Source organism: Trichomycterus rosablanca, chromosome 11 (genome assembly GCF_030014385.1).
Source record: "Trichomycterus rosablanca isolate fTriRos1 chromosome 11, fTriRos1.hap1, whole genome shotgun sequence".
Lineage (NCBI taxonomy): Eukaryota > Metazoa > Chordata > Actinopteri > Siluriformes > Trichomycteridae > Trichomycterus > Trichomycterus rosablanca.
In genome coordinates this window covers 27199890-27219013 of record NC_085998.1, presented here as the reverse complement: position 1 = coordinate 27219013, position 19124 = coordinate 27199890, and the positions used below count along the sequence as shown (strand labels likewise).

At 39.8% G+C, this 19124-nt stretch overlaps 1 protein-coding gene across 1 annotated transcript in view; it reads left to right on the top strand.

Annotated features, from left to right (window-relative positions):
* The window catches only part of hydin (HYDIN axonemal central pair apparatus protein), a 262192-nt gene that overhangs the window by 51205 nt on the left and 191863 nt on the right, over positions 1 to 19124 (top strand). Inside the window, exons 8-12 of the mRNA XM_063004123.1 lie at positions 5669 to 5870; positions 9278 to 9461; positions 11696 to 11795; positions 14627 to 14745; positions 17947 to 18170. Coding sequence (XP_062860193.1) covers positions 5669 to 5870; positions 9278 to 9461; positions 11696 to 11795; positions 14627 to 14745; positions 17947 to 18170 — 829 coding nt within the window. The remainder of the gene's footprint in view (positions 1 to 5668; positions 5871 to 9277; positions 9462 to 11695; positions 11796 to 14626; positions 14746 to 17946; positions 18171 to 19124) is intronic.

The following is a 19124-nucleotide window of genomic DNA, read 5'->3' as shown; positions in this document are numbered from 1 at the left end:
AGCTGGGACCAAAGTAACAAAGGCTACCATCAGTAACACACTACGCCGAGAGGGACTCAAATCCTGCAGTGCCAGGCGTGTCCCCCTGCTTAAGCCAGTACATGTCCAGGCCCGTCTGAAGTTTGCCAGAGAGCATATGGATGATCCAGAAGAGGATTGGGAGAATATCATGTGGTCAGATGAAACCAAAATGGAACTTTTTGGTAAAAACTCAACTCGTCGTGTTTTGAGGAAGAAGAATGCTGAGTTGAACACCATACCTACTGTGAAGCATGGGGGCGGAAACATCATGCTTTGGGGCTGTTTTTCTGCAAAGGGGACAGGACGACTGATCCGTGTTAAGGGAAGAATGAACGGGGCCGTGTATCGTGAGATTTAAAGCCAAAACCTCCTTCCATCAGTGAGAGCATTGAAGATGGAACGTGGCTGGGTCTTCCAGCATGACAATGATCCCAAACACACCGCTCGGGCAACGAAGGAGTGGCTCCGTAAAAAGCATTTCAAGGTCCTGGAGTGGCCTAGCCAGTCTCCAGACCTCAACCCCATAGAAAATTTGTGCAGGGAGTTGAAAGTCCGTGTTGCCCAGCGACAGCCCCAAAACATCAATGCTCTAGAGGAGATCTGCATGGAGGAATGGGCTAAAATACCAGCTACAGTGTGTGCAAACCTGGTGAAGACTTACAGGAAACGTTTGACCTCTGTCATTGCCAACAAAGGTTATGTTACAAAGTATTGAGTTGAACTTTTGTTATTGACCAAATACTTATTTTCCACCATAATTTACAAATAAATTCTTTAAAAATCCTACAATGTGATTTCCTGGATTTTTTTTTCTCATTTTGTCTCTCATAGTTGAAGTGTACCTATGATGAAAATTACAGACCTCTCTCATCTTTCTAAGTAGGAGAACTTGCACAATCAGTGGCTGACTAAATACTTTTTGGCCCCACTATATGAGGGCAAACACAGAAGACGTAGTCGAAATACCGGGCAAAAGGGTCATACATAAAAATACCTTAGCACATTTAAACACTCAGTACACAGAACAAAATACCTCACAAAGTACAGTTTGCATCAATTTCTAAATAGACATCCCTTGATTAGTTTCAGGTTTGGTAATTAGTAAACCGGTGACACAGACTCCCTCTGCGCTGTCTGATTGGCCAAATGTGCCATGATCGCTACTACTAGCGTACTAGCATGGAAGTGGCTGCATCAGGAACAGCAGGTAGTGCTACAGTTTCATATCAACAAGCCACTTATGTGTTATTGCATAAAAAAATGTCATAACATACTGAATATGGCAGTAATGATTAACATGATTAACAGGTCAGCCTCAAGAATGCTTGGCAGTAGTAGCTTTGGCAGTTTTGGTACTAGTCAGGGCAGTTGTAGCCTAGCAGTTGAGGTACTGGACTAGTAATTGAAAGGTTGCTGGTTCAAGCCCCACCACTGCCAGGTTGTCACTGTTGGGCCTTAAGCAAGGCACTTAACCCTCAATTGTTTAAACAATATGCTGTCACAGTACTGTAAGTCGCTTTGGATAAAAGAGTCTGCTAAATGCTGAAAATGTAATCAGAAGGTTATCATAAAACCCCACCACTGCCAACTCGCCACTGTTTGGCCCATGACCAAGGCCCTAACCCTTAATTGCTTGACTTCACTCAATCACTGCTAAATGTCATACATGCAAATGTCTGCAGAATGTATTTAATGAGAAGTTCATTATAACTGCAAACTGAACATGCTAATCATAATTATTAAAGATGCAGTTGGTAACGTCATAAGCAGGGGTTCACTTTTGCATTTAAGCATGATGCAAAATATCCACATCATTAAAAAAAAAAAAATAATTGTAACAGAATAATAAATGTTACACACAGAACCACAAGTGTCTGACCCCATACTGATGCAAACTGTCTTCACAGTTTGGGTTTTTAATGAGCATGTTTATTATTTAAACGGTATATGGCACACACATTCGCTTAGCTAACTACATAGCACATTCATATAAGTTTACAGGACAAGTTTTAGTCAACTGAACCCACTTTAGTTGTAATTCAAATAACTTCAAGTGAACTATAGGTCGGTGTTACTGCCCAAATAATGAGCTTTATTATGTTTATTATATTAGTACTAATGCTAGCGGGCTAAGTATTCTGTAGCCACGCATGACTTGCCTGACCAGACAGTTCTTACATTTCATAGTTGGGGAATTTTGAACAGCATCAATCATCAGCGTTACTTGTAGTTTGTTAATGTTAAGGATTAGTAATTAAGGTGCACTGCTGTTTAATTCCTCAGAACGATGGAGCACATTTGAGTAAACATGTTTTAATGAAGCCAGATCTGTGTTCGATCCAAATGAATTAGAAAGGGCGTCATTACAAGTCATAACGAATCGTCTGGAATCCAGAAAAGGTTCTCATGCCATTCAAACACACACACCAATATAGAATATAAAGAGTAAATATTATACTATAGACCTTTCATGATTAAAATTAATCTGATTTATAATTAAATTTGTATTTAATCTAGACTTTGATTGCTATGTTTACTATTTTATTAAAACTGTTTTGTAATGCATGTATATATGATCAGCCATATTATTAAAACCACCTCCTTGTTTCTAAACTCCCTGTGCATTTTATCAGCTCCACTTACCAAATAGGAGCACTTTGTAGTTCTACAATTACTGACTGTAGTCCATCTATTTCTCTACATACTTTTTTTAAGGACCCCCACAGGACCACCACAGAGCAGGTATTATTTAGGTGGTGGATCATTCTTAGCACTGCAGTGACAATGACATGGTGGTGGTGTGTTAGTGTGTGTTGTACTGGTATGAGTGGATCAGACACAGCAGCACTGCTGGAGTTTTTAAATACTGTGTCCACTCAATGTCCACTCTATTAGACACTCCTACCTAGTTGGTCCACCTTGTAGATGTAAATTCAGAGACGATCGCTCATCTATTGCTGCTGTTTGAGTTGGTCATCTTCTAGATCTTCATCAGTGGTCACAGGACGCTGCCCACAGGGTGCTGTTGGCTGAATATTTTTGGCTGGTGGATTATTCTCAGTCCAGCAGTGACAGTGAGTTGTTTAAAAACTCCATCATTATGTGTGTCTTATCCACTCATACCAGCACAACACACACTAACACACCACCACCATGTCAGTGTCACTGCAGTACTGAGAATGATCCACCACCCAAATAATAGCTGCTCTGTAGTGGTCCTGGGAGACTCCTGACCACATAAGAAATATATATATATATAGCTGGCGTATAGTAGCTGTTGAGAAGCATCAACTCCCATAAATGCATGAAAATGTTCACATGTTCAGATTAGGATCTCTGGATACAGCTTGTAATAAAGCTGGCACACACACACATTAGGAGTGGGTAAAAGTGGGTATTAGTCGACATTCTAACTCAGTACAGACAATAGCTGCACTCCTAATTGGAATCAAGTGTTGGAAATAAAATGAAAAGACATTTTTTAATTTACATCATTATACTTTTGAACTAGAAATTTACGTTATATGGCTGCACTGTATTAAATCACTGCAGAAATTTAGGGTTAAACTAGCAGGCGTTGTTTGGTTTTGTTCAAACATAAATTCAGGTGCAGGAAATATGAGAAAAGCAGAACCAGAAAATTTTCAATGCTGATGCGCCATGATTTAATGTTTCTTACACTATGTTTTGCATTTGTGCACATCTGCCTTAAAAAGGTGTTTCTGCCTTGTATTCCAGGATTGTAAAACTTACCATGTATTGTTTATTTTTGTTCTTGTATTATTGCAGTATATCCGTTGCTATTTACCTGTCAGTAAGCTTCCACTTGCAACCACTGAGACCATGAATAAATACATCTGCAAATCTGTCATCTATTGTTTGGCCTTTTGTTTGGACACTATGTGGACATTATTGGCTCATGTTGCTTTGAAAACTCTCATATAAAAGTGCATATTGGCAGAGCTCATTGTAGCTTATGTACATATATGCTGTTAATTCACAATCAGCCAACAGAACTCTCCTGTGCAGCTGTAGCTGTAAATGTGAATCAGTCACTAATGAGTTAAGCATTTCTCTTATTTTGTCCACCTCTTGTTTATGGAAGGTTGAAACCCAGAGGCATAATCCTGGCCATGTCTAGAACCCCAGTGACCTAAATCAGAGAATAATGTGTAAACTGTCACTACAGTTTAGTTAAGCTACTACACAGACGTCCCTCCTATTGACAAAGATCAGGAGAGGAAGAATTTTGTGCATCTAGTATGGGTAAGCACTCAGACAAGAGACAAAGTCAGAGTTTAAGACACCTTCATTTATACTACAAGAGCTTATATAGACACAGATATCTCTAGAATATGTCTAATGTTTGGTTAGAGAAAGTGAGATAAAAAGAATGTTGAAAACAGGAACAGAACCAGATCATAATGGTTCTGTGCTAAGCTTTATCTGCAGGAACAGATTGTAATATGGTGTGTTTAGCTTAGCAGTCAAAGAATCCAGCACCATAAGTACACTATATTGCCAAAAGTATTCGCTCGTCTGCCTTCACACGCATATGAACTTGAGTGACGTCCCATTCTTAATCCATAGGGTTTAATATGATGTCGGCCCACCCTTTGCAGCTATGACAGCTTCAACTCTTCTGGGAAGGCTTTCCACAAGGTTTAGGAGTGTGTTTATGGGAATTTTTGACCATTCTTCCAGAAGCGCATTTGTGAGGTCAGACACTGATGTTGGACGAGAAGGCCTGGCTCACAGTCTCCATTCTAATTCAGGCCAAAGGTCAAGTTTTTCCACACCAAACTCGCTCGTCCATGTCTTTATGGACCTTGCTTTGTGCACTGGTGCGCATTCATGTTGGAACAGGAAGGGGCCATCCCCAAACTGTTCTCACAAAGTTGGGAGCATGAAATTGTCCAAAATCTCTTGGTATGCTGATGCATTAAGAGTTCCTTTCACTGGAACTAAGGGGCCGAGCCCAACTCCTGAAAAACAACCCCACACCATAATCCCCCCTCCACCAAACTTTACAGTTGGCACAATGCAGTCACACAAGTACCGTTCTTCTGGCAACCGCCAAACCCAAACTCGTCCATTGGATTGCCAGACGGAGAAGCGTGATTCGTCACTCCAGAGAACCTGTCTCTACTGCTCTAGTAGAACAATCTGTAGTGATTGACTCTGCAGAAAGTTGGTGACCTCTGCGCACTAAGCGCCTCAGCATCTGCTGACTCCCGCTCTGTCATTTACGTGGCTACCACTTGGTGGCCGAGTTGCTGTCGTTCCCAAATGCTTCCACTTTGTTATAATAGCGCTGACTGTCAACTGTGGAATATTTAGTAGCAAGAAAATTTCCCGACTGGACTTGTTGCACAGGTGGCATCCTATCACGGTACCACGCTGGAATTCACTGAGCTCCTGAAAGCGACCCATTCTTTCACTAATGTTTGTAGAAGCAGTCTGCATGCCTAGGTGCTTGGTTTTATACACCTGAATTCAATTATTTGAATTGGTGAGTGAATACTTTTGGTAATATAGTGTATATGGACACCTAAAATATCTAACGTAAACATTGCCTCAGTTTAATGTGGATGACTTAAAGTTAATCTGTAGAGTAGACCACATTGATCTATTTGTTCTTTTATAGGGGAGGACATTTACATCAGTCTGTATGGAGCCTCCACAGACATCAGCGTGAGACTGGACAAGAACTCGGTGCTGGTGGAGAAAACTTACATCACCATGGCCAACCAGCGCACAGTGTCCATACTAAACAGAAGTGACTCCATAGTGCATTACAGGTGGAAGAGCTTTGCCACTGAGGAGGAGGAGGAACAGAACAGACTAAGGTCAGATTAGACCAGCTAACCTAGGGTTACATTTAAACTATACACTGATCAGCCATAACATTAAAACCACCTCCTTGTTTTACACTCACTGTCCATTTTATCAGCTCCACTTGCCATATAGAATCATTTTGTAGTTCTACAGTTACTGACTAGTCCATCTGTTTCTCTACATACCTTTTTAGCCTGCTTTCACCCTGTTCTTCAATAGTCAGGACCCCCACAGGACCACCACAGAGCAGGTATTATTTAGGTGTTGGATCATTCTCAGCACTGCAGTGACACTGACATGGTGGTGGTGTGTTAGTGTGTGTTGTGCTGGTATGAGTGGATCAGACACATCAGCGCTGCTGGAGTTTTTAAATACCATGTCCACTCACTGTCCACTCTATTAGACACTCCTACCTAGTTGGTTCACCTTGTAGATATAAAGTCAGAGATGATCGCTCATCTATTGCTGCTGTTTGAGTTGGTCATCTTCTAGATCTTCATCAGTGGTCACAGAGCGCTGTTGGCTGGATAGTTTTGGTTGGTGGACTATTCTCAGTCCAGCAGTGACAGTGAGGTGTTTAAAAACTCCAGCAGCATAGGTTTGGCTGTAAGCTTAGATCGGCCCTTCATAGTCCCAAACTGAAAACAAATCCCAAAAGCTATAGCTCTAATAAGCGGTAATACACCGCACCTGATTCTAGGGTTATTTGTTTATTTATTAGGATTTTAACATCATGTTTTACACTTTGGTTACATTCATGACAGAAACGGTAGTTAGAACACAGTCCTGGACAATTTAGTGTCTCCAGTTCACCTCACTTGCATGTCTTTCGACTGTGGGAGGAAACCAGAGCACCCGGAGAAAACCCACGCGGACACGAGGAGAACATGCAAACTCCACACAGAAAGGACCACCCTAACTGGGGATCGAACCCAGGACCTTCTTGCTGTGAGGCGACAGTGCTACCCACTTAGCCACCGTGCCGCCCTCTAGGGTTATTTAAGAAAAGCCTGAGGACCAGTGTGGTGCTGAGCCATAGTTCACACTCAGTCAGTATGGTAGTCGGAGTGTGTTTGCCTTACTTGTTAAGAGATCTTATTCATTTTAACAACCAATGCAAACACACACCGGCCGACTACCTTACTGACTACATATAACGCTGACTAAGGTATTCAGTCGGTAACCAACAGAGTATACAGAATGTACTTGTATAGTTTGCCAGTATATGTTTGTAGTAAAAGTACATTTATAAAATTGTAAGTTTTATTGCTTATTGCTACGTTTGGCAACTTTAAAAAAATGCGTTGACGTCAATATTTTAAGTCGATGCATCGTTTTTAAAACTATGTTTATAAATGATCCTTTTTAATTTCTACATTGTTTTTATTCATATAACCGTTCATATGATTTCCCTCAGCACTACTTGCTGCGTGCATGACCTAAGTCATATTTGGTCCAGTCACTGGTTGGCGGCATTAAGTGCAGTCTTAAAAATGCTGTCTGCTGCAGTCAGAAGCCCACTGTAGAGTTTCCAAAGACCCAACTTTTGGGAATACTTAAAACTGGAACAAAACAAAAAGGTGGTTTGTACACTGTGCAAAGCTTTGATGGTACCACAGCAGCACTAGTGCCTAACGTCTAACGTCTAACAGGAACGCTGTTTCGTTTCAATATGTACTTGTATGTAGCTGAAATGACAATAAAACCTCTCTGACTCTGACTCTATATTGTTTTACACTTCTTAATAGTGGAAATCTTGGAATACCGTATTCCTTAGCGGCAAAACTTTTACTTCTGTATTGTTTCATTAAGCTTCTTTATAGCGCAGATCTTGGAATACCGTATTCATTAGCGGCAAAACTTTTACTTCTGTATTGTTTCATTAAGCTTCTTTATAGCGCAGATCTTGGAATACCGTATTCCTTAGCGAGTTTAGTTAGGGTGCATGAGACGCTGCAAAACTTTTACTTCTATATTGTTTCATTAAGCTTCTTAATCGCGGAGATGTTGGAATACCGTATAAGCTCCACTTACCATATAGAAGCACTTTGTAGTTCTACAATTACTGACTGTAGTCCATCTGTTTCTCTGCATGCTTTGTTAGCCCCCTTTCATGCTGTTCTTCAATGGTCAGGACTCTCCCAGGACCACTACAGTGCAGGTATTATTTGGGTGGTGGATCATTCTCAGCACTGCAGTGACACTGACATGGTGGTGGTGTGTTAGTGTGTGTTGTGCTGGTGGATGAGTGGATAAAACACAGCAATGCTGATGGAGTTTTTAAACACCTCACTGTCACTGCTGGACTGAGAATAGTCCACCAACCAAAAACATCCAGCCAACAGCGCCCTTTGGGCAGCGTCCTGTGACCACTGATGAAGGTCTAGAAGATGACCAACTTAAACAGCAATAGATGAGTGATCGTCTCTGACTTTACATCTACAAGGTGTATTTAAAAACTCTGTGTGCTGTGTCTGATCCACTCATACCAGCACAACACACACTAACACACCACCATCATGTCATTGTCACTGCAGTGCTGAGAATGAGCCACCACCCAAATAATACCTGCTCTGTAGTGGTCCTGTGGGGGTCCAGATAATTGAAGAACAGGGTGAAATCAGGCTAAAAAGGTATGTAGAGAAACAGATGGACTACAGTCAGTAATTGTAGAACTACAAAGTGCTTCTATATGGTAATAAGTGGAGCTGATAAAATGTACAGAGTGTAAAAACAAGGAGGTGGTTTTAATGTTATGGCTGATCAGTGTATTATGTGATGTGTCAGAATACTAACACCACCACTGGTGGAGCACTCATTTGATATACTATTTTGTACGAGATTTATCAGTTTGGGATGCCACTGAAATGTATTTTATGCTGTATTTTAAGCATGTCTGTTACTTTGGCTAGGAGAAATGCACATTCTAAGAAAAAAGACTTACTTCTCTAAGGCAAATCCCTCCTTTGGTCTTAGAATAGCATCAGTAATACTATATGTGGCATGAATCCCTCAAGGTCTTTAGTTTTATTACATCCTGTAATAGCTCTATGGGATTCAGATCTGGTGACTGCAAAGGCCATTTACGTACACTAAACTCATTGTCATGTTCAAGGAACCACTTTGTGTCATTCTCTTAGTAACTGTTATAAAAATACTAAATTGTTGCTATAAGTGATACATACGACCCACATCATCTGTGGCATTCAAATTATGCTTGATTTGTATAAGGAGGCTTAATGTGTGGCTGGAAAACATTCATTACACCATTAGTACTGGATCCCAGGGGTACTGGGTTAGGATAATATACTGCTGAGCCACACAAGCGCTTTCTCTTGGAAATGAAAAATGCTCATTAATATTGAAAATATCTTACATGTGAACTTTTATTTATCTGTCTGACTGTCAACTTATCCAGGTTCTGTTCAGAGCTTCAACAGGAGGAGGAGGATGAGATGGAACAGTTTTTAACAGAATGTGGTGCCGACCCCACTGTGCATGACCGCCTCTCAGTGCTCTCACGCACCTTCCAGCAACGGCGCAAACAGCACTGGCAGGACAGCCTGGCTTTGAGTGATCAACACATCATTATTCAACCTCAGGTGTCTTAAACCACACATATACACACAAACTCCTTTTTAATTTATTTAATATTCATCAGTTCATGTTTTTAATGTCAAACACAGTCATGGACAATTTTGTATCTCCAATTCACCTCACTTGCATGTACACCGACTAGGCATAACATTATGACCACTGACAGGTGAAGTGAATAACACTGATTATCTCTTTATCACGGCACCTGTTAGTGGGTGGGATATATTAGGCAGCAAGTGAACATTTTATCCTCAAAGTTGATGTGCTAGAAGCAGGAAAAATCTCCAAAACTGCAGCTCTTGTGGGGTGTTCCTGGTCTGCAGTGGTCAGTATCTATCAAAAGTGGTCCAAGGAAGAAAAAGTGGTAAACCAGCAACAGGTTCATGGGCAGCCAAAGCTCATTGATGCTAGTGGGGAGCGAAGGCTGGCCCGTGTGGTCCGATCCAACAGACGAACTACTGTAGCTCAAACTGCTGAAGAAGTTAATGCTGGTTCTGATAGAAAGGTGTCAGAATACACAGTGCCCCCCCACAAAAGGGGGACCAACACAATATTAAAAAGGTGGTCATAATGTTATGTCTCATCGGTGTATTTGGATTGTGGAAGGTAACCAGAGCTCCCTGGAGGAGACCCTTGTACGGGGAGAGCATGCAAACTCCACACAGAAAAGGACCTAGACCGTTTCACCTGGGAATTAAACCCAGAATTTCTTTCTGTGAGGCGACAGTGCTACCCACCGAGCTACAGTGCCACCCAAACTCATTTTTTAATACACTGAAACATTTTTGTTAATTTTCAGTATTTTCTAAATGTGTGACTGTCTTCATAAACAAGCACAAAGTAAAAAAAAGTATCCTCTGATCTCCACCTTTACCTTTTACAAAAAGTATTATAAAATGTGGTGCTATGGACCCAAAGTAACACTGATTACTCAGAAGTGGGATTCTAAGTCAGTTCTACATTTACATTTTACACATGTATGATATGATATTTTTATCATGTTTTTTTATTCATTCAAACATTTCTTTTTATTTGATTCTTCACTGTTGTATAAAAGGTGCTATAAAAATAACGATAATAATTATTATTATTATTAATATTAACATTTACCAGTTATCAATTGGCACTATTGGTCACTAAATGCATAATTCAGCAATTCAGTTTTAGTTTTAGCTTTAAATTCAGTTTTAGCTTTATTTATTATCCTCACAGCAACAAACTACATAATTTAAAAGCAGTAAACTAAAATATATTTAATCATCTTTATCTTTAATCATCAAACATAGATGAACTTAGGCATTTTTAGAGTCCACAGCCACAATTGAGTTTGAAGAACATAAGCAATATAACAGTCATGTGTTCATGAAACATCTATATTTATTAACCTGAAGCTCTTTTACAATTAATTAAATGATCTAAGCAAGGAGAGCTGAAACACCACATACCCCATCCGACACGTGTCGAATCTGCAGCTGCTTTTAATTACATGTTGTCCTGAAGATTTCATATTGCAGTGGCAGTGGGAAGAGACCCCGTCCGGCCTTCCCTCACTTAAACACGGCAAACTGTGTTTGTGTGGACAGCCAGCTAGAATTTGAAGTTGTGACTTCGGACACTTTGCAGTGGTGTGTTAGCGTGTTAGACCACCGAAATGACAGGATGGGCAGGATTTTTAATTATCAACTGAATGTTTTGTATTTGTGAATTAAATGTTGCTGTCATTTGTCACCTTGTTCTACCATAAGTAATATAAAATGTAATTATATGGATCTCACTTTGGTTTTAAGATATTTAATACAACATATAGTGCCTCAAATAGTGCCACAAGACTTTTAATCAGCAACAGACAATTGCAGTCCAGGTGCAGCTTCTTTTGGGCGGCATGGTGGCTTAGTGGGTAGCACTGTCGCCTCACAGCAAGAAGATCCTGTGTTCGATCCCCAGGTGGGGAGGTCCAGGTCCGGACATGTTTCCTCCGGGAGCTCTGGTTTCCTCTCAGTCCAAAGACGTGCAGTGAGGTGAATTGGAGACACAAAATTGTCCATGACTGTTTGACATTAAACTTGTGAACTGATGAATCTTGTGTAATGAGTAACTACCGTTCCTGTCATGAATGTGACCAAAGATTGTAAAACATGACGTTAAAATCCTAATAAACAAACAAAGTTCCTCCTTTTGTTGAGGAAAAGATGAAGAAAGGACTACTGTTGTACCACTTGTACCTCTCTGTATGTTACAGGAGGGAGACATCTGGCCAAACCGCACAGCAGAAATCACCATCATCTTCAAACCACAAGAAGCCAAACTGTACCAGCATACAGTTTACTGTGACGTCACAGGTAACGGCGAGCAAAATCTTCTGAGTTATTACTGAAGTGTATTAAAATCAAAATAAAAGTAAAACATGAACCACTTCTAAAGTGAGTCATTGTGTGATTTGCATGTGTGTATTTAAGCCTGCCATAGAAAACCTCACATTTACATTGATTTGTGTATTTGCCTGAGAGTCGTTTTAAGGTAGAATGGTGACCTAAAATAACGTCCGTAACTTAAATTGTTTGACCACAGATAAAATTCACAGCCATGTGCTTGTCCTACCATTCTTGTATTCGTCCAGACCTTTATTCTTGAATGGCAAATTTGTAGACCATGTTAATTTCCTGTCTTACTAAACTAAACTATACACTGACTAGGCATAACATTATGACCACCTTCCTAATATTGTGTTGGCCCCCCTTTTGCTGACAAAACAGCCCTGCAACTGCGATGCACTGTGTACTCTGACACCTTTCTATCAGAACCAGCATTTGAGCTACAGTAGCTCGTCTGTTGGATCAGACCACACGGGCCAGCCTTCGCTCCCCACGTGCATCAATGAGCCTCGTCCGCCCATGACCCTGTGGCCGGTTTACCACTGTTCCTTCCTTGGATCACTTTTGATATATACTGACCACTGCAGACCGGGAACACCTCACAAGAGCTGCAGTTTTGGAGATGCTCTGACCCAGTCATCTAGCCATCACAATTTGGCCCTTGTCAAAGCTGCAAACCTTACACTTGCCCACTTTTCCTGCTTCTAACACATCAACTTTGAGGACAAAATGTTCACTTGCTGGCTAATATATCCCACCTACTAACAGGTGCCGTGATAAAGAGATAATCAGTGTTATTCACTTCACCTGTCAGTGGTCATAATGTTATGCCTGGTAGGTGTGGTTTACAAACTAAGATCATTTAGGCTTAGCTTGTATTTAAAGGACAGTGGTTAGCCTGCCCATCACATCACGTCATATATGCAAATACACACATACAGTACAACAAAATTCCTTCTTTGCATATCCCAGCTTGTTTGGATGCTGGGGTCAGAGCACAGGGTCAGCCATATTATGGCGCCCCTGGAGCAGAGAGGGCTAAGGACCTTGCTCAAGGGCCCAACAGTGGCTGCATGGCAGAGCTGGGATTCGAACTCTTAACCTTTCAATTGATAGTCCAAAGCTCTACCCACTAGGCTACCACTGTCTCTAATGATAAAAATGTCTCTTTTACTATTTTATATTTTTGCAGGTGTGTTTCTTAAGCATGTCACCCAATTGTATTGTATATTAGTGTAACTTAGCATCTTTTGTTTTTGGCCATTCATAAAGTATAATTCCAAAACAATTAAATGTTACATTTTAAATACAACCCCAAATCAGAAAAAGTTGGGACAGCATGAACAATGCAAATAATTAAAAAAAAGTTTCTTACATTTACTTTGACTTTTATTTGATTGCAGACAGGATGAACCTGAGATATTTCATGTTTTATCTGCTCAACTTCATTTCATTTATTAATCAACATCCATTCCTGCATTTCAGGCCTGCAACACATTCCAAAAAAAGTTGGGACAGTAAATCATTTACCACTTTGTAATGTTGCCATGCCTTTTCATCACACTTAAAAGACGTTTTGGCACCGAGGATACCAAGTGATTTAATGTTTCAGCTTTTATTTTGTCTAATTCTTCCTGCAAACACGTCTTAAGATGTGCAACAGTACGGGGTCGTCATTGTCGCATTTTTCCTTTGAAAATGTGATGGTCCATCCTAGATGTCTCAGAACCCAGAGAAGTTGACACCACTTCTGGACATGGTTAAGATAAGGCTTCTTTTTTGCACAGTAAAGTTTTAAGTGGTATTTGTGCATGTAACTCTGTATTGTAGTGCTTGACAAAGGTTTTCCAAAGTAATCCCTCACCCATGTGGTTATATCAGCTATTGTTGAGTGGCGGTTCTTGATGCAGTGCCGTCTGAGGGATCGAGGATCACAGGCGTTCAGTTTAAGCTTGCGCCCTTGGCCTTTACGCACTGAAATTTCTCTCGATTCCTTAAATCGTTTAATAATATTATGCACTGTAGAGGAAGAAATTTGCAAATCCCTTCCAATCTTTCTTTGAGGTTCATTTTTTAAAAACATTTCAATCATTTTCTCACACATTTTTGATGAACTGGAGATCCTCTGGCCAGCTTTGACTCAGCCTTTCCTGGATGCTGCTTTTGTACCAAACAATGATTACAATCACCTGTTGACATTACCTGTTTGGAATCCCATCATTATTTAGTTTTTTCACCTCATTACTAGCCCTAAATTGTCCCCATCCCAACTTTTTTGGAATGTGTTGCAGGCCTGAAATGCAGGAATGGAGGTATATTAACAAATGAAATTAAGTTTAGCGGACAAAACATGAAATATCTTAGGTTTAGGTAAAAGTAAATGTAAGAAACACCTGAATTATTATTTTATTTGTATTTTATTTGTATTTTATTTGTATTTTATTTTTATCCATACTGTTCAACTTTTTTCTGATTTTGGGTTGTAAAAACACTAACAAATCCCAGTAGTTACATTATAGAGTAAGCATGTGACCCAAGGTGCACTGTGTGTTACTGTAACCTGTTTAATTTATCTATGGCAGCAGCTTTTGTTTTTGGCCAGCCATAAAGTAGAATATAACTATAACCATAACTGTAATTATAACTATATAACTTTAACAGTTAAGTGTTACATTTTAAAGTAAAACACTGACTAATCCCAGTAGTTACATTATATAGTAATAATTATAATTTTTCCTTAGCATGTGTATTGCTTAAGCATGTGACCCAGGTGTTTTGTATTTAATGTCCCTATGCAGGTCGAGAGGCTCGTTTACCCTTGCGTATAAAGGGAGAGGGCATGGGGCCCAAACTACAGTTTAACTTCGAACTGCTGGACATTGGCAACATCTTTCTCGGCTCCAAGCACAGCTATGAGGTATGAGTCACTGCATCCATGCAGGAGTGCAGGACACACCTAAAACCACAGCTAATTTGAATCTCTATTTAAAGTGGATACTTTGTAGGTTTTAAGCGTTTAGATGCCTCAAAATGTTATTTTAATACATTTCCCTTCAATTTAGATGAGCTGTCATATGTGTAGCAATTATTACCACTAAAGCTGCTCGAACACTTTTATAGCAATACAATTAACCCTTGTATCTAAAACATTTAATGGCGGCAACTTTTGTTTTTGGCCAGTCATAAAGTAAAATTTCAGCACTAAAAATTGGCAAGTAAATGTTAAATTTTAAACTAAAACAGTGACAAAACCCAGTAGTTACATTACAGAGTAATGATTTTCCCCAATGCCTTCTGTTCATCACATTGTGCCTTATTAAATTTGAACACACAGTCCTGCAAAAGGAAACTACAAGGGTCAATGACATATTTTAAAATAAAGCAATAAGCCACGAGAGACCGTGCGTTACTGCGATTTTATAAATTATAGCAGTAACGCACGGTCTCGAGTGGCTTATTGCTTTTATAAAACTGCGATCAACATAAAATATAATAAAATACAACAATGTTCAATTTATAGATGTTTTTATTTACAAAAACACTTATAAAAAGCATTCTTCTGAGAAATCAGGTAGTCCGTTAACAGTGTTGCTAGGCAACATGAGGGCGAACATAACATTCGCAATAAACATTCCTCCACAAACACTATTACACCATTTCTTGGACGAAAAACCCACTTAATGATTAGGATTACTGTTTATATTAATCTGGACATTTCCATGTATAGAACATGAGTTAAAATAGTGTTCAACCAAGTTTGTACTTTTTCTTTTCAGTAGCGTATTAATTAAGCAATAGAACATGAGAGGGAGTGTGTTATCGCGAATAACATCACGGCTGTGATTTGGTCGCAGGCTGAGCCGAAGGTGAGTGCCGTAGATCATCACAGCCGTGATGTTATTTGCGATAACACACGACCTCAAGTGTTCTATTGCTTTTATACAACAGTTTTTACAAAATAAAGAAAGAAAATAAATCAAAGAAGCCCTGAATTTCATATTAAATATGCTTTAATATTGACAATACCTTACGCCAAAAAGTAGTTCCACAACGAATATAAAGTTTAACACTACAAAGCAGACATCCCAAGTTGCAAAAACTCATTTCAGGGAGGTAAGAACAAGAAGAAGAAGGCAAGAACCTCCGAAGGGAAAAAAAGAAATAAAAAACCTCTCGCACACACCAAAGGATATGGGTGATAACAAAACTTTTATGAGCTGCTAACTGGGCTATTAAGCTAACTGTTCGCGTTTCAAGCACATTAATGTTCCCTACATAGTGCACTAGATTGTGTATCAGATCACGGATTTATGTTCCCTACACAGTGCACTAGATAGGGAATTAGATAATTGATTTATGTTCCCTACATAGTGCACTGGATTGTATATCAGATAACGGATTTAAAACGCGACCGGGAAAAAAAAGTCTGTGTCGCCTGCGTGCGCGTTTGTGTGCATGAAGCTTGTCGTTACTGGCAACGCGTCAGCGGAGTAATACAGTTGTGGTGTGAAAAGACCGTGCTGTTATCACGAATATCAGCACGGTTAGAACGCTTCTCAACCAATCAGATTGTAAGGTCGGAACTAACTGTTGTATAATATGGAATGATGTGAGGTGGTCACAGGTGTGCATATATCGGGAATTTTACAACGGCTTCGAACGCGGCTCAGCCAATCAGACTGGAACTATCCGTTTTATAATAAAGCAATAAGCCATGAGAGACTGTGCGTTACTGCGATTTTTATCACGGGGAATGATGTTTTTGGCACGACGCGAAGCGGAGTGCCTAAAACTTCTTTCCCCGTGATAAAATCATAGCAGTAACGCACGGTCTCGAGTGGCTTATTGCTTTTATAAAACGGCGGTCAACATAATACAATAAATACAACATTGTTTAATTCATAAATGTATTTATTGTGTATAAACTTACAATAAAGCATTCTTCCGCGACGCAAGGTAGTTCGGTTAACAGTGTTGCTAGGCAATATGAGGGCGAACATAACATTAACTTTTTCTTTTCAGTGGCGTATTAATATGGAATGATGTGAGGTGGTCCTAGGTGTGCGTTTATCGGGGATTTTACAACGGCTTCGAACGCTGCTCAGCCAATCAGATTTTAGGACCGGAACTATCCGTTTTATAAATATAATTTTACAACAAAGAAAATGTCAAGTATCACAAGCAAACATTAATAAAAAATGCTATATATACTACATCTTTATAAACTGGTTTGTGCTGCTTAGGGTCATGGTGAGTCCAAAACCCACTAGGCACAAGTTCATTGCATCGCATCACAAAACCAACCATCTACTTACTTATTTACTCTATATATTACTATATAAGAATCATCTTAGAGTAGCCAGTTCACATACCCGCCTGTTTTAAGGTGTAGTATTATTATAACCGGTAGAGTATTATAGAGTATTTGGAACCCTATAAATCTGAATAACTAAGACATCCTCAACATCTATGCACTACGCAGCGCTATTATATTATACTATTACAATATTTTTTACAGGTATATGGTAATTTTGTGGCCTTTACTTACTCACTAAGGAGTTTCTCCCATTCTCTACATGTTCACATGGGTTTCATTTGGTTACTTCTTAAGGTAAATTGGCTGCTCTTAATTAACCCTAGGTGTGAGAAAATACTTGTGGTTAGGTGTGTTAGGGTTTATTCCTGCCCTGACTAACCGTAGATACATCACGGCCCTGGATAATAGGTGGTTAGTGATAATGAAGACATGGATTTGTATTTAATATGATGTTTAATATATGGATGCCTATTTACACGTTTGTTACTTAAAGGTATATGTAAAGATTTAAGTAGTTTGAATTACATAATCAGAAAGTGTAATCATGTGATGCAATAGTACATCATTTGAAAAGCATTTGTAGCCAAGTCAGCATTGGGTTTGTAACTTTAGCAAACTAAATAAAATGGTTAAACATATGTTCTATTAAAATATCAAAAAAAGGTCTTACAGATACATTTTTTAATTTATAATATTACATGTTACAAGACAAGCATGACAGTGGACTTGGCCTAGATTGAATTATTGTGATTTATTGTGTATATGCACACTTCTTCTCACAGTTTTTTTCTCTTATCACAGGTGCTTGTGAGAAATAAAGGCCTTATTGATGCTCCATATAGGCTTGTGCCTCCTTCCACAGCTATGGGCCTGTGCTTTACATTTAGCCCTGCTGAAGGCATGGTACCTGCAGGGGCCTGCCATGCTCTGCAGGTCCACTTCTCCTCCGACAAACTGGGCGTCTTCTCCGAAGAGTTTCATTTTACTGTGGAGGGAAATCCCCAGCCTCTCAGCCTCACCTTTAGGTAAATTTCTGCACTTTGACTGAACATGGTAATGCACAACTGCTCCTCTAAACATTGTTTTTAAGGAGTCAGAACTGCACCTGTTTCCTATCTTTTACTCTTGTTTATTCCCTAAGCAGAAAGTTTGTGGACACCTAATAATCACATCCAAAAACTATCAGCATTAATGCAGAGTCATCTGAGTGTCTTAATAGCTACACTGATGTTGGACGTTAGGTGTCATTCAGCTCAAAGTGGTTGTATGGGGTTAAAGTTAATGCTCTATGCAGGGCTAGTCAGTTTCTTCCACACCAAAGTCACAAATTTCCCATGTTCTGTACAGTACAATTGTACACTGATCAGCCATAACATTAAAACCACCTCCTTGTTTCTACACTCACTGTCCATTTTATCAGCTCCACTTATCATATAGAAGCACTTTGTAGTTCTACAATTACTGACTGTAGTCCATCTGTTTCTCTGCATGCTTTGTTAGCCCCCTTTCATGCTGTTCTTCAATAATCAGGACCACCACAGAGCAGGTATTATTTGGGTGGTGGGTCATTCTCAGCACTGCAGTGACACTGACATGATGGTGGTGTGTTAGTGTGTGTTGTGCTGGTATGAGTGGATCAGACACAGCAGCACTGCTGGAGTTTTTAAACACCTCACTGTCACTGCTGGACTGAGAATAGTCCACCAACCAAAAATATCCAGCCAACAGCGCCGCGTGGGCAGCGTCCTGTGACCACTGATGAAGGTCTAAAAGATGACCAACTCAAACAGCAGCAATAGATGAGCGATCGTCTCTGACTTTACATCTACAAGGTGGACCGACTAGGTAGGAGTGTCTAATAGAGTGGACAGTGAGTGGACACGGTATTTAAAAACTTCAGCAGCGCTGCTGTGTCTGATCCACTCATACCAGCACAACACACACTAACACACCACTACCATGTCAGTGTCACTGCAGTG